The sequence below is a fragment of the Vanellus vanellus genome (assembly GCF_965231255.1).
Source record: "Vanellus vanellus genome assembly, contig: HAP1_SCAFFOLD_320, whole genome shotgun sequence".
NCBI lineage: Eukaryota > Metazoa > Chordata > Aves > Charadriiformes > Charadriidae > Vanellus > Vanellus vanellus.
The window spans coordinates 74,607-100,101 of record NW_028128682.1 but is presented as its reverse complement, the minus strand read 5'-3'; the positions used below and the strand labels follow the sequence as shown (position 1 = coordinate 100,101).

Here is a 25,495-nt window from a genome sequence, read left to right as displayed (position 1 = left end):
GTCCCTCATCAGCCCACAGTGGGTCCTCACGGCGGCACACTGCTTCATCGAGGCCAGGTAAGGAGGGCCAGGGAAGGGGGCTGTCCCCACCACCCTCGCGGGTGCCCTGCATGCAGCACCGCCTGCTACTCCCATCCCCGTTCCTGCCAGTACGCCCAGTGCCTGGGCACTGCCGAGCCCAGCCCAGAGACTGCTGAGGAGAAGGCTGGGCTCGGGCCACTGCTTCCTAGCAGCCTCCAGCGCCACATGGCTCGTGCCTAAGGCATGCCAGGGCGGTGGCAGCCTGCGTGGCACTGCTCTCCTCTCTGCCCTGGGAAGCAGAAGGCAGGGAAAGTCGGGGCTGCTGCAGCGCATGGTTCCGCTCCCTCTGACCCCCCTCTCCATCTGCTTTCCAGGCACATCAGCATGTGGCGCGTGGTGATTGGGGCCACCCAGTTGACTTGGCTGGGCCCTGGGACCCAAGTGCGCCATATTAAGCGGCTGCTGGTTCACGAGCACTACAGGAATATCACGCAGAGGAACGACATCGCCCTGCTGGAGCTGGACCAGCCGGTCCAGTGCAACTACTACACCCAGCTTGCCTGTGTGCCCGACGCCTCACTTAGAGTGTCAGAGCTGCACACCTGCTACGTCAGCGGTTGGGGCGCCACCACTGCAAGATGTGAGTTCCCCCAAAGTGCTGGTGTCCTGAGTGCAAGCTCGGCACACTGGGGAGAGGGGTTGGGCTTCCCGAGAGCAGAGGCGAAAGCCAGAGTCAGACTGCGGGGACGTATGCCTCTGGGGAGAATGGGCTGACCCACCGCCCAAAGCCAGACAGAGGGGAAACACGGGCACAGTGCCTTCAGGACGCAAAGCCAAGCCCTAGGGAAGGGGTTCACCCAGGCAGGGGGGGAGCTGCTGGGGCTTCATTGCTTTCTGTGCTCACAGCTGCAGGGTCAACGGATGTCCTGCAGGAGGCCAAGGTCCAGCTCATTGATGTCAACCTCTGCAACAGCAGCGGGTGGTACAGAGGGGCCATCCACAGCCACAACCTGTGTGCTGGCTATCCGCAGGGTGGCATCGACACCTGCCAGGTAGGACGTGCTGCAAGTCAAGCCCCGGCAGCACCGGCAGCCCTCTCGCAACGCCCAAACATCGCCCGGCACGTGCTTGGCCTGGCAAGTCACCCTGCCACCGCTAGGTCTCCACTGCTGCTGGGGCTCACCTCCCCTTCCCCAGCTGCAGGTCCTTGCCCAGTGCCCACCTTGTCCCAGAGCCCGGGGACGCTGCCCAGAAAGCCCATCCTGTGCTCCCGGCAGCCCATAGGTCCAGATCCCAAAGCATCCCCCTTCCACACAGCCGGGAGCACTGTGCAGAGATGAGAGAGCGCCCGACCTTACAGGCCCTCCACCCCCTCCCACACGAGGCTCTGTAGGCTCCAGCACCGGAGCAGCGCCGTTGTGTGCAGTGAGCAGAGCTCTGGCAGGTGCTGGGAGAGAGAAGGAGCCGGCCAGAGCGCTGACAGCGGCCACCCAACACCACCTCAACCCTCTCTCCTCCCCTGCAGGGTGACAGCGGTGGTCCTCTGGTGTGCAAAGACAACAACGCGGACTACTTCTGGCTTGTTGGGGTGACCAGCTGGGGGAGAGGCTGTGCCAGAGCCAAACGGCCCGGAGTCTACACCTCCACCCAGCACTTCTACAACTGGATCCTGGTCCAGATGGGACTGCGCCCAGCAGTAAGGGGTACTCCAACAGCACGGGCTTGGAGTCATTTTCTCACTGCCTCAACCCCTTATCAGAGGCCAAGGCCAACACCAACACCACCGGGCACGATTAGCTCCTGCCCATTTCCACTCCAGAAGCTGGTGGAATTCTTTACTCGGGTGCAGGAGCTGCTGCAGGTCCTGTGGGGGAAAAAGGCTTGAGCAGCGTGACGAAGAGGCTCCAGAGCAGGCCGTCCTGTTCCACCACCATTTCCTTCTGGGGCAATGCCTGCTGAGCCAAAGGCAGCCTCAGTGCCAAGGCCTGCTCTGTCCTGCCCGCGCTCCTCTGAGCGCAGAAGGGCTGATGTTGACTCGGTTGTAGAAATAAAGTTCCTGATTTTCACAGCTGAGCGTGCTTGAGTCCAATTCAGTCTCCGGTGCAAGGCAAGGACTTGCATGCCCGGCGCCTGCCAATGAGGCCGCAGGCAGACAGCAGGGCACGAAGGGAAAGAGTGACTCCCAAGGGCTGAAACGGTGCCTGGTCAGAGAGGAGGGTGCTCAGAGCCACCATGGGACGGAGAAGACTGGCACATGGAGGATAGGAAACAGTGATGTGACCTGCAGACAACTTTGGGGGTATGCATTAAGGCACACGGCTGGAGATTAGGGCCCAGCGTAAGCCGTAGCTAATTGAACAGAAGGTGTGAAACTCCTGAGCGTGACAAGAGAAATTGCTGACCACAGCAAAGAGTGAGAAGCCAACAGGGCTCTCAGTCCCAGAAGGAAGAGCTGGATTTCAGGGGTAGTTAACGGGGGATTGATCGCCCCTTGTCTCCATTTTCCCTGCTTGAACATCCCCCTCATCTTCCTTGACTCCTCCCTTTCTCCTCCCTTGTCTCTCCTCCCAAACAAGGGACCCACCCCAGGTCACTTCCTCTCCTCCCAGGTTTGCTCCATCGGTGAAGAGATTTGGTGTTTCAGGTGCTGGTAGCTCGGTCGCCTGGGACCGCCATGGCATTACTGATGCGGCTTCCTGGGCACTGCTGGCCCTGCTAGATGCCTCTGCCCACACTGACCCCAACCATTCCTCCAGTTGTCTGTGCAGTGTGGCCACTCTCATCGTTCCTCCTTGACCACCTGCCAAACGTGGTGCTGGAATAGCAGAGTACCCACAGAAGAAGGTTTGCTCCATCGGTGAAGAGATGGGGTGTTTCAGGTGCTGGTAGCTCGGTCGCCTGGGACTGCCTCGGTCCCTGCCACTGCCTGCATGCATGTGGGCCACCCCCACGTACTGGGTCCATTAATTTGGATAGGTATGCCACTGGTTTCCTTTGTCCGCCCCGTCCCTCCATTAGGACTCCATGCGCTATCCCTTCTGCCACGTTTACAAGAAGGTGAAATGATTTTGGTTTCTTTTTTTTTTTTCTAGGGAGGGGAGGGCTAAAACCAGGGCTTTTATTAGCTTCTGTTTCAGTTTTTGTAATGGCTCCTGTTTGTCTTCTGTCCACTGTAGTGGACCTTCTTTTACTAGTTTGTCATACAGAAATTTTACTAATTGAGTGTAGCCCTCAACCCATAGTCTACAGTACCCTAGTAACCCTAAAATCTTCCTTATTTCTCTTTTTGTTCTTGGGACACTTAAAGCTGTAATCCCAGAAATTCGTTCTGGATTGATTTCTCTTTTTCCTCCACTAATTAAATGCTCTAAATACCTTACTTCCTTTTGTACAAACTGCAGTTTTGCCTTTGACACTCTTAATCATTATTCTCCTAAAAAATTCAGCAAACGTATCGATGTCTCTCTGACTTTTTGCTCCCTCTCTCCCAATACCAACAGATCATTTACATACTGCAAGATTCTTACTGGGGGTTCTGCCTGGAACTCCCCTAAAATTTTCTCTAGCCTCTGTCCAAATAGATTTGGGGATTCTGTGAACCCTTGAGGCAGGGAGGTCCAGCGGAGTTGCTGCTTCCTCCCAGTGTCCGGATCTTCCCATTCAAAGGCAAATAAGTTTCTACTCTCCTCTGCTAATGGACAGGCCCAAAAGGCATCTTTAAGGTCTATTACACTAAACCATTTACGATTATGCGATATTTTACTCAGGAGGGTATATGGGTTCGAAACCACAGGCTGCCGAGTCTGTACTTGTTTATTGACTTCTCGTAGGTCTGTGACTAATCTCTATCTCCCCTCAGCCTTCTTGACTGGTAGAATTGGACTATTGTAAGGTGACATCCAGGGTTCCAACAATCCATCCTTCAACAATGAATCGATTGCTGGTTTTAGACCTTTCCTCCCCTCATAAGATACGGGATATTGTTTTATCCTTACTGGCCGGTCCTCTTTAACTTCTGTTTTCGCGCGGGTTCATTTACTTGTGCTGTTTTCTTCTCCTGGCAACGCCAGCAGCAGAGCTGTCGGAGGAGAAGGGTGAGTGCCAGGCTGGTGGTGCAGAGGGGTGCGTGAGTGTGATGTGCGCGGTGGCCCCAGAGGGCACTGAGAAGGGTCGGTTGGTCTGGCTGTGCGGGAGGATGTTCTGCCTGCGGCAACCGCCCGAGCAAGCGCGGCCTTGGGGAACCGTCTGGTTGAGCGTTTGTTGGTGTGCTGGAGAAGAGCTGGGCAGGTGTCCCAAAGGGCAGCGTTTGGTGGGACCCCCTTCAGCCCAAAGCTTTGTGGGACCTTTTTGAAGCCACCCTGGTGAGGCCTCTGCTCCTTCCACCCAAGTACTTTATGTTTCACACCGTGGAGTGGTCATTTCTGACTGCATCCTCAGCAGGACCTGGGGCCGGTGGCAGTAGCTTCAACTGTGGAGCTGTAGAGACCTGGCAAGGATGGAGGAGAAGGAATGAGGCTCCTGGTGAAGGGAGGGAAGTGAGGAGGTGCAGTGTCCACGCTGGCCTTGAGGACTGGCTGGGCAGGAGAGGACATGTTGGTGTAGGAGCCATGGAGCAGCCCGTGGCCAGAAGCAGAGGGTGGACACGGGGAGCGTGGGCTCAATGTGAGAGGGAGCACAACCTCGGTGCAGCGGCTTTAACTAGAGGGCTGGGAGTGAGAGCTCGGTCTGCTCCTTCTCCACGTGAGAAAAGGTGGTTTGCAGGTAGCATCTGGTTGCACTTGCTGGAACGCAGAGCAGGAGAGATTTGTGTCTACTGCCAGGGGAAGTTTCTGATGGATTTGAGACATGGAAGAGTTGAGGAGGCTTTGGGTTGGGTTGACTTGGGTTGGAGTGCTGGCACGCACCCCTTGCTGCTTTCCCCCCTGTCCCCAGCCCAGGTCTTGGGGGAACATCTTCCTCAGCCTTGGCTTTCTCTTCTCTTGGACCTGGAAAAGTGAAATGGTGATGGAAATCAGAGCCAAACCAGACATGGTGCTCGGTTCTCGCCAATCCCCTACTTTCTGCGCAGGGGACTGATGATGGTCACAGCACGGTTTCAGCTTTGTGGGGTTTTGGCTGCTCTGAAAGGCCGTTGGGGCTGGTTTTCCCCTACAAAGGCAGGACACAGGCAGAAACATGGCATCGGGGAGGAACTGGGGGTACCTGGTCGTGCTGTGTTGGGGCCGCAGCTCACCCCAATGCACCCTCGGGTGCCCCCGTGCTCTGTGAGGGGGGGTTTCAGGGCCTGAAGGGTTGTCCCCGTGTCCCTGCCAGGATCATGCTGGTGTCACGCTGCTCTGCGTTGGGCTGGGGGTGGCGGGGAAAGGTCTGGCACGCTGGGGTCGTCACTGACCCTCGTTTTCTCTCCCACCATAGAGCTCCTGGGCGTACCTCTCGGGTCTGTACGGAGCCCCCCTGGCCGGCGCCTGCTCCAGGCTGAACAACCCCAACGCTCAGCCTGTCCTCCCAGCAGAGGTGCTCCAGCCCTCACAGCATCTCCGTGGCCTCCTCTGGCCCTGCTCCAGCAGGTCCATGTCTTTCCTATGTTGGGGGCTCCAGAGCTGGACACAGTACTCCAGGTGGGGTCTCACCAGAGCGCAGCAGAGGGGCAGAACCACATCCCTCGCCTGCTGGCCACACTTCTGATGCAGCCCGGGATACGGGTGGCTTTCTGGGCTGTGATGACTCGTTGCCGGCTCATGTTGAGCTTCTCATCAATCAGCACCCCCAGGTCCTTCTCCTCAGGGCTGCTCTCCGTCCATTCTCCGCCCAGCCTGGATTTGTGCTTGGATTGCCCCGACCCAGGTGCAGGACCTTGCACTTGGCCTCCTTGAACTTCATGAGGTTGGCATGTGCCCACCTCTCCAGCCTGTCATTAGTAGAAGGCCAGGCTTGCAGCACCCTGGTTATCAGCCCGGCTCGGGTGGGAGGGGATGCTCCTGCATGGGGGGGTTGTCCTGCGCTGGGGGGGAAATGCCACAGAGGGAAGGTCTTGCCGAAGTGGGGGCCACGCTCATGCTCCTTCTCCTCATCCCTCCCCAGATCGCCCCAGCAGAAGGTCCCGAGGCCATCGAGCGGATGGTCATCATGGGGCTGCCCGAGGCTCAGCTCAAGGTGCACTGGGTGGGGGGGACAGTAAGGGACAAGTGGAGGGCGTCCCTGTGGTCACCACTGTGCTTCCAGCCTGGCTTGGCCTCCCTCAGCACCAGGGGAGCTCTTTGCTGGGTACAGTGGTTTTCATGTTGCTGGACGTGGGGACATCGTCCCCTTTGGGGATGGAGAGGCACAGCGGGCGCTGCTTGATGGTTTTCCTTCCGTCCATCTGCTCCCCAGGCCCAGGGGTGAATATTTGGGAAGCTGAAAGAGGAAAACTTCTTTAACTCAAAAGAAGAAGTGAAGCTTGAAGCCCACATCAAGGTGCCTTCCTTCGCCGCCGGCCGTGTGATAGGCAAAGGTGGCAAAACGGTAGGTGGTGGTGCCCCGGGGATGCAAAGTTGGGCATCACCCATCACCCCTGCCCACCCCAGGGGGACAAATCCCGGGTGCACAGTGGTTTCGGTGATGTCTTGACCCTCAGCCCCCATGTCCTGGTGGTGGTTCTTGTTGGTCCCAAGGAAGGGGGAGACACACAGGGTGCCTGGTGCCGTGGTGACACCGACAGTGGAGGATTTTGGCTCTTCCACAAGAAAAACCCTCTTGTGCTTCGCTCCAGGTGAATGAACTGCAAAACTTAACCAGCGCGGAAGTCCATGTGCCACGAGACCAAACCCCAGACGAGAACGAGGAGGTCATCGTTAAAATCATTGGGCATTTCTTTGCCAGTCAGGTACGGTTTGGCCGTGGCGTTACCCGATATTCCCCGGCCACCGAGGAAAGGCGTGGGGTGGCTGAGCCCAGCACCACCCGTGTGTCCTGCCGCTCTTCTTTTAGGAGGTCCCTGTGTCCCCAAGAGGCACTGAAGGTGTTTCGGTAGCTCCCCCCAGCTGTGCGAGCGCTGAAATTGAAGATTGGCTTGATTGAGCTAAAAATGGGTGTTTTGGATGCCGTGCAGAGCAGCACCCGGGGTGTGAATGGACTCCTTGGTGCGGGCAGAGCCACCCACATCCCACCTGGGTGCATCTTCCATAACCTTGTCTCCTGTCCACTTCAGCGGGATGGCGGCCCCCCAAAAAAATTCAGGCTCTCTCGAGAAGTGAAGCACAAGTTAAAAAAAAAAAGAACAAAACAAAAAATAAACAAAAAAAAACCCAAACACACACCACCCACCACCACCCCCAAAATTAATTACGGCTTGTCCAGAGTGACAAGTTGGGAGCAGCGAGATGCTCGGTGGGGGCTCGGGGTGGGTGGTGGGGGGACAAATGGTGCCCTGACCCCCACCTCTTGCTTTTCCCCTCTCCTCCCCAAGACTGCACAGTGCAAGATGAGGGAAATGCTCCAGCAGGTGAAGCAGCAGGAGCAGAAACACGCTCCGGGAGCCCCGGCCTCGCAGCACAGCAAGGGAGGCTCCCGCCGTGCCGCCCAGCACCGCCCGATGAATGTAACCCCACTGCCGGATATCCCCCCCTCCCCTTCCCCGCAGGTCAGGGGAGCAAACCAAAGACCCCCCCAAACACACAGCCCCCCATTCCCCGCGGCGCTGCGAGGATGCACAGCCGAGGGGTACGGGGAGGGCTCTCTCCATCCCACAGCCTCCCCCTTCCTCCTCCCTCGCCTCCCGACGCTCTCCCTTTAGTTGGACTAACGTGGGCAGGTTTGGGTACCTCAGCACCTCACGCTTGTGTCTCCCTTTTAGAGATTCTGTGTGCCTTGGAAACCTGAGAGTTGGAGCGCTTTTTTTAATTAATTTTCTAATAAAAAAAAGAAACGAGTTGGAAAAGCGATGGGGAGAGGCAGCACTCTGGTCATTCTCTCCGGGGCGTTGTGGAGGAAGGCTGCCAGTCTTCCTCCCAGTGTACTTTTCCCCGTTGGCTCCAGACTGCTGCTGGGGCTGAGCTCTGAGCCGCCAGAGCGGTTCTCAGCAGACGGTCACTCGGCGCAGACAATGAGGCCCTGAATAGCCCTTCCTGTGCTCTTGATGGCTCCGGACGGCTCTGCTCCTCTGCTGCTTCTAAGGTGGGGCTGCCCCAGTGCCCTCACTCAGGAGCCTTTTGTCTGTGCAGGTCTCACTTGTGACAGGGGGTGGGGGTGTTGCCAAACTAACTGCTGTGCTGCGATGTGTGAGTGGGTGTTCCTGCCCGTGTCAGTGCCAGAGCTCTTCCGTAGGCTCTTCTGCTAGCGGAGAGCCAGGGGCCGCTCCTTCGGGAGAGAGCTTGTTTAAAAAGAGAAAAAAAAAAAAGGGGGGGGGGGGGGGGAGGGGAAAAAAAAAAGTGGGAAAAGAAAAGAGGGGGAAAAAGTGAAAAAAGGGGGAAAAAGTGAAAAAAGAGAAAAACAAAAACAGGGAAAAAAAGGGAGAAACAGAGAAAAAGGGAGGGAAAAGGAAAAAAAAAGGAAAAAGAGAAAAAAGGGGAAAAAGTGAACAAAGAAAAAGAAAAACAGGGGGGAAGGGAAAACAGAAAAAAGGGTGGGAAAGCAAAAAAAAAGGGAAAAAGAAAAAAGGGGAAAAAAGGAGGGGGAAGCAAAAAACAAAAGGGAGAAAGAAGAAAAAGGGAAAATGGAAAAAACCCCCACATATTAAAAAAGAAAGGTAGAAAAGAAAAAAAAAAACCAAACAAACCAAGGAAGGAAAGTGGGAACAGCCGCCGGGCAGGAGGAGGGACAGGAGCCGGGGGAGGGGGGAGGCCGTGGGGGGAGGTGGCGGTGCCAGCGCCGGCCCCGGGGGCTGCGACACCACGTTTTTGTCCTCTACTGCAAAGTGTTCTGTGAAAAACAACCAACCAAATCCCACCCACCGACAACATCAAAAACCAAAGAGAAATCTCTGCAGCTCACAGGAGCCTGAGCTTGCTCTCGGTTGCTTTCTTTCCAGTGTCTTGGGGGCGTCACAGCCGAGCTGAGATTGGGGGGTGGTGGTGGTGGGAGTTTGCCCCATGGCTGTGATGGGGGGAGAAGGGGTGGGTGGGGAGTGAGGGATGTGGTGTGGGTTTTTTTGGGGGTGGTGGTGGTTTCTTGCCAGGCGTCGCTTTACCCAGTGGCTCGGGGAGGCGTTGGCATCAGGAAGCCTGTGCTAAAGCGGGGTGGGGGCCTCGCCGCAGTTGGTTAGCAGAGCCAAAGTGGTTATTAATGGTTATTAACGGCACAGTAATTAGGCCCATGTAATGGGGAAGCTCAGATGCCCCCTAACCAACCCCCCGCGGTGCTTCTCTAGCCAGGCGAGCGCTGGGCGTCCCCCCCGCAGGAGAGGAGCGCACCTCTGGGGTGGGTGGAAGGGCGTCACCCAACGGGGAGAGGACCAAGATGGGGCTTGGGTGTCCTTGGGGTGGCCGGGTGGCGGGGTAGGGCTGCTGGGGGCTGCCACGATGAGGGACACCCCCACGCCTTTCTCCATGGCTCCCACAGCTCTGCTCCCTCCCTCCCTCCCACCCATCCAGTGCCACCGGAGAGGTGGTGTCCCCCTCCCGGGGCGGGCAGGGGCTGTGCCACCCCATCTAACACCTCAACGCACCAAAGCACCTCACTGGGGGAGGGACCCTGTGCCTGGTAGCCCCGTGCGCCCCAGCACTGTAAGGATGGGGCTGAGCCCCCACCACGGCCACCCTGTGCACAAGGACCATGTCACAGGGCACATGGCAGTGTGCCAAGTGTGCAAAGCCAGAGGAGGAACATCTCCTCCAGCCCCGCTGAGGGCAGCAGCGGTGTCACTCGCGCTGTGGCTCTACCCACGCTCTCCCGGCAGCACGGGAAAGCGCAAGCTCGTCACCTCCCAAAGGCCACTTCCTAACGAGAAGTGAGGCCCAGCTCATGCACAACACGGCTGGCCCAAAGCGGGATGATTCTGCCCCCTGGGGTGGTCTCAGGGGAGCTGGTGGGCACATATGGACATGCCGAAGGGCCAGAGCCCACCCTGTGACGCTGTAGGCAGAGGGGACAGTGGTACCTGGACAATGTCCCCACCGCCTCACACACGGAGGCTTTCAGCAGTCACAGCCACCCGGGCGCTGCCAAGGGGGCAGCAGGGGCTCCCCATGGGGGGTTTACAGAACACAGAGAGCGTCCGTACACCACTAACCCCTCTCCAGGGGCGGATTTTCGGGATGCTGCTTGCTCATCTTGCCGCTGAACGACACCCCGATTGCCCCTTCAGCACGTTGTGACCATCGCTTCGTGGCTTTTGTGCTCCGATACTCATCCTGGCTCCAATCCTCTTCCTGGGGGATTGTGAGGGAGCGAAAAACCACATCGCTACATCCAACTTTTTTTCAGTTAAATAAAAAGAAAGAATAAATCTCCCTCTGTCATTACCAGGTAGAGTTTCGTTCCAGTCAGGCTCTTTTTATTAAAATAAATATTTTAAACATATAAAGAAATAAATACTTCTCTTTTCACATTAAATAACTCCCTGGAGACAGCAAAAAAAAAAAAAAACACCACCAGAGTTACTGTCTCCAAAATAAGGGGGGGGAAGGGGGGGGAAAAAACCATCTTAATTTCTACTTCATAACCTAAAGAGGAAAATTCGTCTAAGAAATGTAACTAAAGCTCTAAGAAATGCAACTAAGATCTAAGAAATGTAACTAAAGGTCTAAGAAATGTAACAAAGGTCTAAGAAATGTAACAAAGGTCTAAGAAATGTCACTAAATAAGAACTCTAATTGTCCACGTGTCACAGCAGCTGTTGATGGATTATCTCCCACACCATCTTCTTGCGGAAGTATGGCATGTGACTCTGAAAAGAGAAGAGAAATCCATTAAATAACGACGTCACGGCAGAAAGAGGCGGCAAACAGGCATAAACGCCCAGCGGAGTCCTTAATAGGAAGTTCCCTTTAAGAACTGTCAACCGTTTGGGTACAACACCCCACGCGGCCCCTAAGAGGGTGACAAGACAACCCGACAAAAACAGATTGACTTGACCGCGCGACAGCTTACAAGCACACTAACAAAAGACCGGTATAAAACAAAATCAATAAAAATAAGCGGCGGCAGTATCTTGCCCAAGAGGAATCTCACCGGCAGCAGCTCCCAAAGGCGGGGATGGAGAACCACAACTCTGCCCTGCCCAGGCCACTTGGAAGTTCTGACCCCAGCAACTACGCACCGAAACGGGGCACGAAACCTCAGCCCCTGCCCCGGACACAATTAAGAGCTGCTGCGTAACCTCCCCGGCTCCTGTCCCTGCGCGAAAGGGGCTGGAGGGGTTTATGACCTTCACTCACCTGGGTAAAGTTGAACGGTTTCTCTCTGGCGATGTAATCTGCGTATTTGCACATAAAGACACCGCAGTCGCTTCCGTTCAGCTGCTGAGGGATCTCCTAAGGAATCCAAAGAAGATGGAGGATTTCCCTCTGTCTCAAAAGAAAAGCAACTCGGAAGTAGCGCACATTACCCACACCGACACTGTGCTCACCGCACACTCCTGACCCTACTTGCGTAATCCCGAATACCCACTCCCGCCCACGAGGAACAGACCCAGTTCACTGCACACCATCCCTCCCCTCTGCCTCCTGGACTCGGACACTACAATCCAAATTCTTGGCAGGCCCAGAAGGGGCAGCAGCCCTCCTCCCTGCGAGGCCTCTCGAGGTTCACACGGCGTCTTTCTCAAGTGACCTTTCTTAAATCCAGTCTTTAGGGACCGCTTTTTACTATTAACTCCTCGAGAAACATCAGCTCAACCCTTTGCTTTGTCACGTGCCAGGATCTGGGCCCCAAAGAAGCACTGACAGTTCCCATTTCAAACCCAAGTGGTGCTCACGTACACGTGGCTCCATGCTGTGAAGAGTCCACTCCGAAACATTCAGCTCCAGGTTTCTTTTTTCCCGGCTTTCTTTTTGCAGGTATCGGCTGGTTAAAACAAAAGGGAAAAAAAAAAAATCCCTTTTCATCTCTGTAATTTAGGCCAACAACAAAACAAAGTGGCTGAAGGATCACAGGAAGACGAACGGCAGGATGGTAAAACATCAGAGGATCCTCACAGCAGCTGATTTAAGGCTGATTTGGGAGGAAACTTCCCAATCTTCAATTTACAAACACGGGGAGAGGCTGTGAGCTAATGGTCAAGAACGAGACCAACAATTCCAACAGAGACTTCCACACAAACCTAAGTTCATTGCTTCGGAGAGGTCAAAAAACCCCAAATCACATGTTACTAGAGGAAAAAGAGAAAAACCAAGCAAGGAACCGTAATGCCATAATTCCACCGAGTGCCTTGATCCCACAACCTGCGCGCACCTCTGGAAGAACTAATACAGAAGCTTTTGGGCCAACCCCTCTGGCTGAGGAAGTTCTCAAGCCACGGGGTGCTGGAAGAACCCTCTCGAGGTAAAAAACTATTTGATGCAGACCTATTGTTATGCCCTTTCCCAGGCACGGGCTGTTAACTGTTCAGGAGAGCACCGGACTGAAGCAACACGCGGTTCGTCTCTGTGGGGCGGCTCTCGGGCTACAAAGCTGTCGGCTTAAGGGTTTTGACTACTCCTGCATCAGCAGCAAAGACATCTAAGGATGCCCGCTTGCAGAAGCCGCACCCATTCCATTGGAGGTGTATCCGTGCCAGCTGATAACACCCGGAAAGGTGTATGATGGAAACGTGCCACACGGTATCCAACTCGAAGGGGAATGTCAGAAATACAAGTAAAACCCAGTAGGGACACAAAGGTGGCTTGCTGGGGGACGCCGGAGGGAAATACGGTGGCTTTGTGTAAGACACTGAACAGAAGAGGTAGAGGCAACCTGAGAAGGAGCACGTTACAGAGCTCACTACTGTAGAAAGGACGAACAGCACAAGTAGGGGGGGGAAACAGGTCTTGAGAGAAGAAAAGGCTAAAAGAGCGTAGCTGAGAGTAAGAGTGTCGGCGCAGCTGATCACAAAGAGGAGCGTATATACCCCGGGACACCAACATTACTGAGCTGCCATCTGAAAGTTCTTAAAGAAGGAGGAGTGAAAAAGCTCTTGGAAGAACCACATTCCTTTTACAGTCTGGTTGGTATCTTGAAACATCCTGAAATCCCTGAAATCCTTCCCTCCCATCAACAGCCCGGTTTTACTGATTACTAACAAAGTCAGCACATGTGTGCCATGGGGCTATGGCGTATTTGGCTGTGCCTATCACGGGAAGGTGGCAGAATCCAGGTACCCCAGACCCTGGGTGCAGGGGACGCTGTGACACCAGATAAGCAGTTGATGCCAGACAACTCGCAGCAAGCAACTCCAAGATTCCTGGTTGGTTATCTACAAGCCATGTGAAAACTTGCAGTCGCCTTACAGGGACTAAATCTAAAAACCCTCTCCTCATTCACACCATAAAAGCAGTGACGGAGCGGTTACTTACAGCAAAGTCTGACAAATCTTGTCCCCTTTCTGTCCCAGTGAGTCCAAGTATGTGATGGTCTTCTTCCTGAGATCTATGACCTGTTATTAAAAGGTGATCGTGAGACAAAGCACAACCTTGTGCCGCACACCCTCCAACACCTAAATGACTTCTCTTGCCAGTTTTTGCTCCCTGTCCAATTCTAAAGAAAAAGCCTGTGGGACTCACGGCTAGTGTCCAGTGGGCTCGCAAGTTCACAGGCACGAAGATGATGTCCTGCTTGAAGACATCCACACTTCTGGTCCATCTTCTTACTGCGTCGTAGCCCCCAGATGTTAGTTTGGGATAAAAGAAAGTACTGAAAGCGTGGACCGCTGGATAGCCTTCCTTCTTGCCTCTTTCCATCAGAAGACCCATGTAGAAATTAACCACCTGTACCATAAAGAGGAAACGTGAGGTGTAAACATATGACGCTGCCTTCCCCAACCAAAAATACAGCACCACCTCTTTTCTGGCCACCCTTAAGCACACAGCGGAGAGAACTCCAGCCTCAGCTGTCACTTTTGTTCCCAGAATTTCACACGGGGCTACATCGGCAGTTTGATCAAAACACCTGCCCCCCATGCCAATAACCCGGACAAACTCCTGGAAGCTGCGTCATACAAGAAGTAACGGAACTTCCAGAAACGCTCGACCCTTCGATACCTCAAATAAGACCTGTACAGAGATTTCTAGGCTCTGCTGCGGAGGTCGTCAAAGAACGTTGACGAGACTTCTGTACAGGGCGGAGGGGTATTTTTCAATAAAGGCTGAATGAGACTGTCCCTGTGCTGCAGCTGGTTTTACCTCATCATTTAGCCAGCAAAGGTTCCTGAGCGTGCGGATGTCCTCACGAGTGACCTTTAGTTTGAAGGCACTGCTCATGATCTCATCTGGCTCACCTCTGCCAAATGCGGCACTGACCTCTCTCTCCATAGCCTGAAAGGAACAATTCAATGGGGAAGGACTTGTGAAACAGAGCATGGAGCACGCTGACCTGGGGGCAGCTTTCCACTGAAACACGGCCTGTAAATTCAGCTCAGGTGACAAAGCAACTGCCTCCGACGGTTTCTTGGCTAAGTCAGCGATAGCGCTTTTGCCTTGCTTGGTTGGTTTCAGCATCCCAACTTTGAACTTTAGAGCCCAGGCTTGCTGCCATTTCTTTTCACCAAGGACGTTGGGATAAAACCCATAAACTCAGCAAACACGCTAAAGCAGCTGAAGATGGAACACAACTCTGGCAAACCCCTTTCCCACGTGCTCCCGCAGCCCTCGCAATACCCAGGTTTAAGCCAACCCCAGGGGGCATCCTCCGTACCGAGGCAGCTAAGTCAGGAGCCTGAAAGAGTGTGAAGGTGGGGGACTTCAAAGGGAACAGCAAAGGGGGAAACTGAGGCAGCTACACTGGAGTCAGGCAATGAGGAGTCCAGCTTGTGCACGCAACTGGTCCCAATTTGAACGTTCCCATCTAAGTCTGCCTAGGGAATGCAAAGAAACCACTACAAATGGTGGTATAAAACACTCTGATCTGCAATAGCATCTCCTTGCTTGAATCTGGGCGAGCAAAATAAGAAAACCACCCGGTTTCCCTTGTACCCAGCATCAACGCTGCAGACTTTGTAAACTCTGCATTTGCTCGCCCTTTCCAAGTCAATCTTCAACAGGCAGGAAAAGGTGGGGGGAGCTCAATTAGACTGCAACTCCGAAGAATAAAAGCAGCCAAAATTCATACAAGCAGGGGAAACTGAACTCCCACTCCCCGGTGGACGGCACCACAGATCAGCACAAGCTGATCTTTCAGGTTCTATCACCACTGTAGGACAAGAGGCACATCCAATATAACTGGATGAGTCGGGTTAGCACTGCTCTGGAGACTGGTGTTCAACCTGGACTCATTTTTTGTCCTGGTAACAGAAGGCCCACAAACCCTCAGGGCAGCACAACTGAAGGAGCGCGGGGAGCACACGAAATCCTTCAAACCAGCTTTAGTGCTGACCCTCGCACTGCGAAGTCACAGCCACAGACACTCGCTAACAGGTTCAATGCAAGTTCTTCAGATTTCAAAGAGCCTTAAGAACCACCGAGAATAAGAGGAGTTCCCTGCAGCTCTGTCACAACCTTCTCTTTTGTCTCACAGACTGTCGGCTACGGTACCTCTGTGAGCGGAGGAAAGCATTCCGCTGTTTTTCCCAAGCCTGGCACTTTCTTTCCTTCCACATTGAGGCTGGCTGACTTTGTGGACCGAACACATGTAGGATGTCCTTGGAATAACGCATCTTCTGAGATTTCAGCTCCACGCTGCCTCTGTTAGACAAACGGACGTTAAGCTAGCAATCAAGCACAGATTTGTTTGCTCGGGGACAGGACAGAAAATCTTGCTTATATAGAAAACTGGAAGGGTTTTTATACACACATCCAAACAGCAAACTCCAAAGTTACTTTTTATTGACAACTGCATTCCAACTGTGCACCCATGGAGTGCTGCACTCGGAGGCAAGAGAGGCAGAGAGCTCGTTTGGCTTGGGCTAGCGTTAAGAACCCCAGCAAAGCCTCCACGTGTAGGTATCAAGTTGAGAGTGAGATTACGATTTCTGATTTCCATGATTAAAATTTTATTTTTGACCTCAGTCCTGACCAGAGGTGAAAGTCGGAGATGTACTTCCCATCCCAGCAAACAAGATACGACTAAAGACACCCCAGTCCAGCTTTGCAGGTCAACTAAGGCTGTGCGCTAAAGATTTTGAGGCTATACCCAACACATTAAAGGGGAAGAATCAAAATGCTATAGTGTAGTGTGCTCCTAATAGTCCAGAAACAAAATTAACGGCAGAGGAAAACACTTTGCCATAGCGCTACTCATCTAATAATGCTCCCGCTTTCCCGGGGAAAAACAACCTGGGCAAATACAGATATTGTTGAGTAAGTCATGTGAAGTGAAGAGTGCTGAAGTTTCTGATCACAAATAGCTGTATTTTCCTTGTGAAAAACACAAGCTTACCCCCGCGATGGTTTGTTTTGCTGCTCCTTCCTCTTCCTCAGAGTTTTCCTCTGGTGTGCAGTACCTGCCAGGAGAGGGAGAGACAGAAGTGAGCTTTGTATCCGTCCTCTCCCACGGAATTCTCGAGAATTCACCTTCTGGACAAGAAAGGCTTTTTCAAGGCTTATTCTGACTACAGCCCCGGTTGCACACATCAACATGTGACAATATCGTCTCAACTTCCAGCACCGTTCTTTCTTAGCAGCAAGACTGGGATAGAATGAAGAGCTGGGAGCTTTGGAATTATTTTTTTTTTCCATCTACTTGTACAAGACTTCTTTTGTTTCTCTTTATCAGTTGCATTATTTAGAAAACAGAGAAGCAACCAGCACTTCCTCTATCGAGGGCTTTGTGATCTACTGCTGATAAACACTGCACGCTGGGTGTTCTACTGCAAGGTGTAACAGGAACATCTGCAACTCGACTTGCATCCAAACAGAGTGAGCTTCGGGAAACTAAGACCAGTACATTGAATTCCAAATGGGACAGCCACAGGATGTTTACTTGCCTTCTACAGGCCAGTCAAGAGAGTGACTATCCCCATTTGGAGAGCGTTATCATTCAAACCACACAGACTCTGAAGAGCAAACAAATACACAGACATTGAAGTTGTCCAGATATATGTCCCTGCTTCAAAAACAAGAATTCGCATTGTCACCAAAAGACCCCTTCCAGAGAGGCCACTGGCCTCTCAAACCCAACTGCACGCTGCCTTTTTCCCCCTCCTAGTCAAACCCCACGCGTCCTCTAAGTCCCAAAAACTGCCTCAAGTCCCACCAGGCTTTACAAGCTCTCTCATCCTTATGCTCAGGATGCGAGTTTCCAAGTGAAAGAAATGAAATGTCAGCTCCTTGATGGCTCGGCAGAACGACTCACAAACAAAAACGGATTCTGCACATCCAAGGACAACTTGGGACGGCCACCACTCGCGCCCTTACTGGCTTTCTTCCCACAGCAAACACCACACCAGCACAACCCTCTTTGTCACGCAGCACGGCTCTCACATGGCAGCTGTGTTGGAGATGCAACTGGCTTGCGAGCAATTCCAGAGCTGCAAGGTAGCTACTCCTCTTTCACAGCACTGAGACGATCACGTACCATCGGTCATCTTCGAGACTCTACCAGAGGCTGAGAGACACACGCATGCAGAGCCAAAAGAAACAAGAACCATCATTAAAAGAGACTCTACCTGATCATATCACCTCTCTGCGACCACTGTGGGCAGCAAACATCTATACATTCGACACCTGCACAGAAAAGCAGTAGGAAGAAAACAAGAAGTCGACTTTGAATCACCATCAGATATAGACAGCTCTCCATTTCTGAGTGATAAATAAAAAAACCCAAAACTTTTAATGCTGACTGTATGGTCAGGAGGTTTGAATTCTGGCAAGCACTTTGAACTTGGAACATCATCTGCCAGTGTATAAGAAATGCCCTATTCTGATTTGAAGTCTACCTACAAAGTGTAACGGATTGGAATCATGGGGATACTCACTGGTCCTTAGTGTTGGACGTGGATAGACCTCTCCTCCGTATTTTGGTTCTTCCAGGTGACTCACAGTCGTCACTGGTTCCTTAGAGGAGGCTTGAACACTTTGGGGCAGGAAACAAACAACAGAGGAGAATCACAATTTTTATATGCGGGGCATTTGTTATCAGTGTATACCAATTCACGGTGGCTTTTGGGGTTTTTCTTTGAAAAGAAAAAAATATTCTTTGCACATCCGACAAATATCTGCATCAACCTGAGGAGGCCACTTTACTCTGTGGGACAAGACAGCGTTCATTTCAACCAGCCTTGACCAATTCTGCTCAATCTATTTGTTAAAGATTATGCTGACAGTGAGAATGGCAATGTCCACAACATCCACACTGCTGGGACATTTTACTTCAGACCTGCCCTGCTCTGACCTCAGGGACTATATGCTCAGTAGCAGTTGGAGTGCATTAGACACGTTCCCCAGGAACCTTCTCTGGTTTAGCTTCCTCTGAAAGGAATCTCTTTCTCATGCTCCAGATCTGCTCCAAAATATGAGCCAAACCACAATAAGCAACGACTGGCAGATTAGACGCCCAAAGCAGAGTCTTGACCCGCTCTCAAATGCTATTGCCATTGCACTTAAAATTACATGAGATACTGTTTTCTCTATCATTTTCATGGTATGGATTTTCATCTGAAGTGGCAGATTATGGCGCAGCGCGCTCCTTCATGGGCGGCCTCAGTGGTAAGAAGCTGTCTGGAGCAGCTTTGATGCTCTGTTTGCCTTTCCGGCTTGTGCTGAAAACATCAACAGCAAAATAAATCGTATCCAGAGAACATTCCAATATGCACCTCCACCACCAACTACTTTGTCAAGCACGTACACCGATGACGATGGAGACAGACAAGAGATGTTCATGACTTTCAGATGAAGACCTGCTGTCTTCAACTGGGGAAGTACAGAGAAGTAAAAGTGAAAATCACAACTGCCTTGAAGATACGCTGTTGATTGTGTCCTCAGCCTCCTCTCAAGTTCAACACTTCCTCTTACCGCAGACCTTTAATCTCTAGCTAATCTCCTGTGTCAATTAAGTAGCTGGGTTTAAAGAAAAAGTTGAAAATTGGTTCTTCGGGGGGGAAGCAGCTGGAGACCTCCCTTACCATAGGCAGTAAACCTTTCGGGGAAGAAGTTCAAAGAAAACAGAAGGATTTTTACCTCAGACGTGGAATTATCTTGTGAGGATGGGATAGTGTTTCCTTAGTCAAGTAAGCATGGGTTCCACACGGCATTTGACCTACGAGAGAAGAGTGTAAGGCATCAGGAACTATGAAAGGGAACTGAAGAGGTTCATGAGTTTACAGTAACGAGCTTCACCAAAGATAAATTTTCATTGTCTCTCTCACATCATAATATCATTTGTGTTATGTCACTTGACGACATTTTCAGGTTTTCACACCGGCAACTACAGCAAGTTGTGCGCACAAGGTATTGCCAGCCAAAACCTGAAATACAAAAGGCTTCTCGGGATCTACTACCTAAAAGGAGCATTGAAAACAATCTACTTCTGGCAAGCTAACAGTGGACCTATCAGAATGGAAGGACTGCATCCAAGGCAGCTCTGGCACTGAGATGACAAGACAAACGCCCGGCCCCGCTCCAGAAGCAATGCAAGGATGCAGGTAAGAAACAGAGGTCACGCTCAAGTCTTCCCAGATGCTGCCTCGTCCCGTGCCTGCAATAATCCGTACAGAACCCTAGGGGTAGGCTTGGACGGTACACAAGGTAGGGTGAAAATGAAACAAGTCGTATAACTTGATGTCAGCCTTACCAATTTGCAGCATTGCTACATCGAGCGATGAAAATCTTGGTCTTTTACTTGAAGGCTCAAAAGAAGTGGACCGAATCTTAAAAGAAAACATAAAAAGTACCAACGTGAGTGTAACCTGAATGTGAATCCTAGCAAACACACTTCCTGAAACTTAGTCAGCTCTGCTATGACTTGGGGACCATGACTTGCTGGTTCAGATTGCAGTAGAATGCCAATCTTTGCAGGACCTTTGACAGGGACACTTTAATTTTTGAATACAGGCTCTCATACGTGCAGTCAGCTCCTAAACATTCCAAAGTGTGATAGCTCAGCCCTTGAAAAATATATTTTGTACAAATAAGAGTTAACGACTCTCTCAGGAATGAAGAATTAGAGCCCGACAGTCTCTTAGCCCTCTTACCCCATGGGGCAATAAGAAAAATAGCACTACACCTTTGAACCAAACTAGGGAGTCAAGCAGTCGGTGGCTCATTTTTACAGAGCCAAAGTCCTACAGGAATCCTCTCATGGACTGATGGAGCAGAAAGAGGTCTATCCACAGGAAGTATGCAGTTTTTCTTGTCAGGTAGTGTATTTTGATGCCTTAACCGCAAGCTCGAGAAAGAGAATAACAGTTTGCAAACACACTAAAACTATAAACTTGAACCATTCTCAAGTATCTGGAAGACAACAAACAGTTTGCTCCTCCCGCAGCTGCCAGTGCCGGAGCAGAGGACGCAGGCTCGAGTAAGGCAAACCCAGCCCACATTATAGCTGCCTGCTAGAAATGGAAAAGAACCACCTACTGCTGTACAGGCTCCGAGCAGGCTCAACCTCAAGATGCATTAGGGAGAGCCGCTTGCTCTCGCACCTTGCACAGATCCTAATATTTCAAACCCCTTGCTAACCTCTTCTGCAGACTCTGTGCCTGGAGCATCTTCGCTGACGGAAGCCGCCAGGCGTTTGGTTGCCTTGGTTGGCAACTGCACCACAGCAGAAACTTCTTCAGCTTTCTCCTTCCGCTCAGAGATGGCATAATCTAAAAAACAAAGACAGGCCATAGAAGAACATGATAGAAAACCAACAAAGGTACATTGCGAATACAGCCAGGAGGGAGCACACAGCTTTGATTTAAAATACTCTTTCTGCTGACACGCACGGGCTCACCGCCAGAGACCTGGGCTATCTCCTGCTGGCAGTAAAAGGACTGTGCCCTGCCACAGTCACCGCAGATAATGTCACACATAGGGCTAAGGGCTACCGTACACCCTCAAGCCATTGGCTATAGGGATAGATAGCCACAAGGAAAGAACAGCTTGAAAAGCCACAGTTTCAGGAACAATGCCAGAGCACAAAAGCCAGACTTTTCCAAGGGACACGAAACCTCAGGAAAATCAGGCATATTCAATACTTCTGTAATGTGCAATACCTGATGTTCTCTTTTTCGGCAGACTCTCGTCACCATCGTCCACAGGTATCCAAACGCTGAGGAAAGAACACACACAACAGTGTTTTGCAGCCCTAGGGAAGCTCCCAACAGGCTGACTTCCCTTCACAGGGCCCAAACTTCCAAAGTTACTTTTCCTATCCCGAAGGTCTCCCCCTCCAAGCGCCCCTGGGATCATCTCAGGCACATACACCTAACTGCACCCCTCCTCAACACCCCCCAACCTCTCCCAGCCAACGACCGCTCTCAGAGAGCTAATTATCCCGCTGGAGCACATTAGGCCTCTTTTTCTCATTCTGTTAATGCTTCCTAACATTTTACATTTGTTCCCATCGCCAAAAACTTAAGTTCATATGTAAAGCTCTCCTCTTTCCTCGGGGAAAGCAGCACACCAGAGATTACTACGCCATCTCATTTCGTAAATCACTACACTGAGTTGCAAAGAAAAGTCTAAGGAGGATGGGAAATAAAAGGTGGCAAAGCAACTCGTGCATACACCCACTTCAATAACTTTTTCCTTTGGGAATGGAGCACAAAGGTTGCTCCTAGGTGGGTTTTTGCCTCTATTTGCCCTCCCAAATGTCATGACAGACGGCAAGGATTCTTTGAAGAATTCTATGGTCTTTCTTACACAAAGGAATTTCTTTTAAACTGTTACGCCCCCGAACCCTGCTGATATCATTGCTTCTGGACTATCTTCTCTCTGTATCAGGAGCACAAAGAAGTCCCTAACGGCACCTTTCATACAATGTCAAAAGTATTGGCTATTTCTATGCTATTAAAGTCAGGCAGAAAATATTGGGGGGTAGGCATTAGAGGCAAATATCTTCCATGAAAATGCATTCTTCCTCAGCGTATTTCATACTTCAGAAGGCAAAAGTAAAGAAGGCAAAATCTTTGTATCCTCCTGCTCAATTGTTCGCAGGAGCTAACTCCTTCTGAGCTGCTCTCCAGGCTCAAGGCTACGTCCTGAGAGAAGCGCAGTTTCAATACCTGACTGCGGTTACGGCAACTGCCTGTGAACAGAAATGCCGCTTTCTCCAGCTTTACCAGAGCACCCGGCACCTGGGAGAGCATTGTTTTGTCCTTTTTTACTTTACCAGACACTTGGAGGTTTAGAATCAGTTTGAGGGCGAGAAAAGAGGAATTCTCTCCTGGGAATTTGTACTAAGCTGCTCCCCGCTCCTTCACCACTCCAAGTCTCCACCCCCTCTTTTTCCCTTTTCAAGCCCCCGCTGTGCAGACGGAAAGCCAACGAGGGGGTGGCTTTGACCACGGATTTGGGGGGAACATCTGGAAGCCACAGTCATCTCAGCATCACAGGGGAACGACTCTGACTGCGGCCCGGGGCGAGCCCACAGCGGCAGGAGCCACAGCCGCCGCACAGGGCCGGAAGGACGGGGCTGCCGGGCTGGGAGAGGGCGGGGGGGGCACGGGGCTGCCGGGGCCCACCACGAGCCCCACCGCCCCGGAGGGGGGGCTCTGGGCGGGCAGAGGGGCCGAGGCCAGCCCAGGGGAGGGCAGCCAGAGCCAGGGGAGCCCCAGAGCAAGACCCCGCCCTGCACCCGAGCCCACGGAGCGACTAACGCCGCTCCCGGCCGAGGCGCCGGGCGGGCTCCCGCCAAGGAGCTCCGGGGGTCCCGCAGGCCCCAGGCGGGGGGGGGGGGGAGGGGGAGTGGGCGCCGGGGCGATGCCCGGGGGCGGCCCTGAGGCGGCGGGGCGGCTCGCTGACCTGGGGGGCGGCCTCTTGCGCGGCGGCGGGGCCGGGGGCGGCGAGGAGGGCGACGAGGGCCCCCCACAGCCGTCGGTACAGGGGCGGCTGAGGGGGGAGAGAGGGGCGGGGCGGTGGGTGCGCGCAGGCGCCGCCGTCTGTGCTCTGCCTGAGGGGGCCGTTAAGGGCCGCCCGGCCCGCTTCTGCCCCTGCCCTGCGGTGGGGCCGGGCCGGCGCCGTCCCGCCTCGCCCTCCTGTGTCTGGGGGAGGCGCTGGCCCTTCTCCGAAAGCCCCGAGCCGGGCCCCGGCTGGCAGCTGGGCGCCGGGGGGTGGCCGGAGGAGGGGAAGAGGCCTGTCTGCCCTCAGGGAGAGGCCCCCACAGAGGCCGGAGGGGGCCCCCCAGAAGCCCTCCAGAGACGGAGGGGCCCCCCAGAAGCCTCCCAGAGAGCGGAGGGCCCCCCCAGAGAGCGGAGAAGCCTTTCAGCGTCCCGCAGGACTGAGGCGAGCGGCAGCGCCCGGCGGCGCGGGCTCTTGCGCGCCCCCTCCTGCCTCCTCTGCCCGCGGTGGGTGAGGGAATGCCAGTCCCGGGCTTACCGAGCCCTTTCCTCCGCGCTCGCACGGCGCTTTGCGCCCCTCTGGCGCGGAGCTCCGGTGGCCGCACCCGGCTGCGCCATGGCTGCGGCGCGACTGGAAGGACGCGGACTGCGTTCGGCGTTCCACCATGGTGAGCGGCTGTGACGGAGCGGCGCCCAACCGCCGGCCGCGGGCAGCCCCGCTCGAGCCGCTGCTGCGGGGGCCGGCGAGCGTGTGGTGAGTGCTGAGCTGTGTGCGGGGGGTTGGCTGGCTCTTGGGGCGCTGCCTCGCCCTGCCCTTGCTCCTAAGGGGGCTTTTCAATGCGGTGCTCGCCCGTCGTTAACGGGGGGTGGACATGTGCGGGTGTTGCTGCAGCCCCGTGGCGGAGAGGCTTTCCCAGAGGGGTTTTTAAGTGTAAGAGGAGCAAATGTCCTGAGCAGGAGCTGGTGTCGGTGGCTGTAGCTTCGTCTGTGGAGCTGTAGAGTCGTGGGAAGGATGGAGGAGAAGGAACGAGGCTCCTGGTGAAGGAGGGAAGTGAGGAGGTGCAGTGTCCAGCCCGGCGTCGAGGAGTGTCTGGGCAGGAGGGGACACGTTGGTGTAGGAGCCATGGAGCAGCCCGTGGCCCGAAGCAGAGGGTGGACACGGGGAGCATGGGCTCGCTGCGAGGAGGAGCACAAAACCTCGGCGTGGGTGGTTTAAATGGAGGGCTGGGAGCGAGAGCGGCGTCCAGCCTGGGCAGGGGAGCTGGGTCTTGTCCTCCACGTGAGCAATGGTGGTTTGCAGGTAGCATCTGGTTGCACTTGCTGGAATGCAGAGCAGGAGAGAGTTGTGTCCTGGTTTTCCCCTACAAATGCAGGACACAGACGAAAACATGGCAGTGGGGAGGGTGTGGGGGTAACTGGGAGTCCCTGTCTGCCTCCCAGCCCCATCGCGCTGGGTCAGGGCTGCAGCTCACCCCAATGCACCCTCAGGTGCACCCACGCTCTGTGAGGGGGTGTTTCAGGGCCTGAAGGGTTGTCCCCGTGTCCCTGCTGGGCTCACGGTGGTGGCACACTGCTCTGCGTGGGACTGGGAGTGGCCGGGAAGGGTCTGGCACGCTGGGGCCGTCGCTGACCCTCGTTTTCTCTCCAACCATAGGGCTCCTCGATGTACCTCTTGGGTGTGTATGGAGCCCCCCCCGGCCGGTGCCTTCCGCCATCAGCACCCAGTAAGTGCCTGGTACCCCTTTCCAGGAGATCTTCACTTGGGCACCTTGGGAGGGTGAGCAGCTACTACCATGGGATGGTAGCATGGGGACAGCCACCTCCCTTGTCCCTTGTCCAGCCAGTCCCCTGACCCTCTCGCTCTTCTGTGCCCCTTCAGCTGCCGGAGCAAGAGTTTGTGAACCTGTTCATCGGGATGCAGGCGGTGGGGGCCATCATCGGGAAGAAGGGGCAGCACATCAAGCAGCTGGTGCGGTTTTTGGGTGCCTCCATCAAGGTGAGGAAGGGGCCGCGGGGCTGGTCCTGCGTTTTGTGCCTCAGTTTCCCCTCCCCACTGCCGAGGGCAGGGAATGGGAGTCTGCGGGTTACAGTGTTGCTCCCCAAATTATCATAGAATGGTTTCGGTTGACAGAGACCTTGAAGACCATCCAGTCCACCCTGCTGCCCTGGTCAGGGACACCTCCCACCCGCCCAGGTTGCTCCAAACCCTGACCAACCTGGCCTTGAACACCTCCAGGAATGGGGCAGCCACAGCTTCTCTTGCCATCTCATGTTGAGCTTCTCATCAATCGGCACCCCCAGGTCCTTCTCCTCAGGGCTGCACTCCATCCATTCTCCGCCCAGCCTGGATTTTTGCTGGGGATTGCCCCGACCCATGTGTAGGACCTTGCACTTGGCCTCCTTGAACTTCATGAGGTTGGCATGTGCCCACCTCTCCAGCCTGTC

At 53.8% G+C, this 25,495-nt stretch overlaps 1 protein-coding gene across 1 annotated transcript; it reads left to right on the top strand.

The window, feature by feature from the left end:
• Positions 1-435: 435 nt before the first annotated feature.
• LOC309684110 (acrosin-like) lies at positions 436-1,906 on the top strand (the record flags this gene model as incomplete). The annotated part of the gene is made up of 3 exons (XM_082500064.1): positions 436-676; positions 934-1,073; positions 1,547-1,906. Coding segments are annotated over 3 exons (741 nt in total), but the record flags the coding sequence as incomplete, so codon positions are not given.
• Between the last annotated feature and the right edge of the window lie 23,589 nt (positions 1,907-25,495).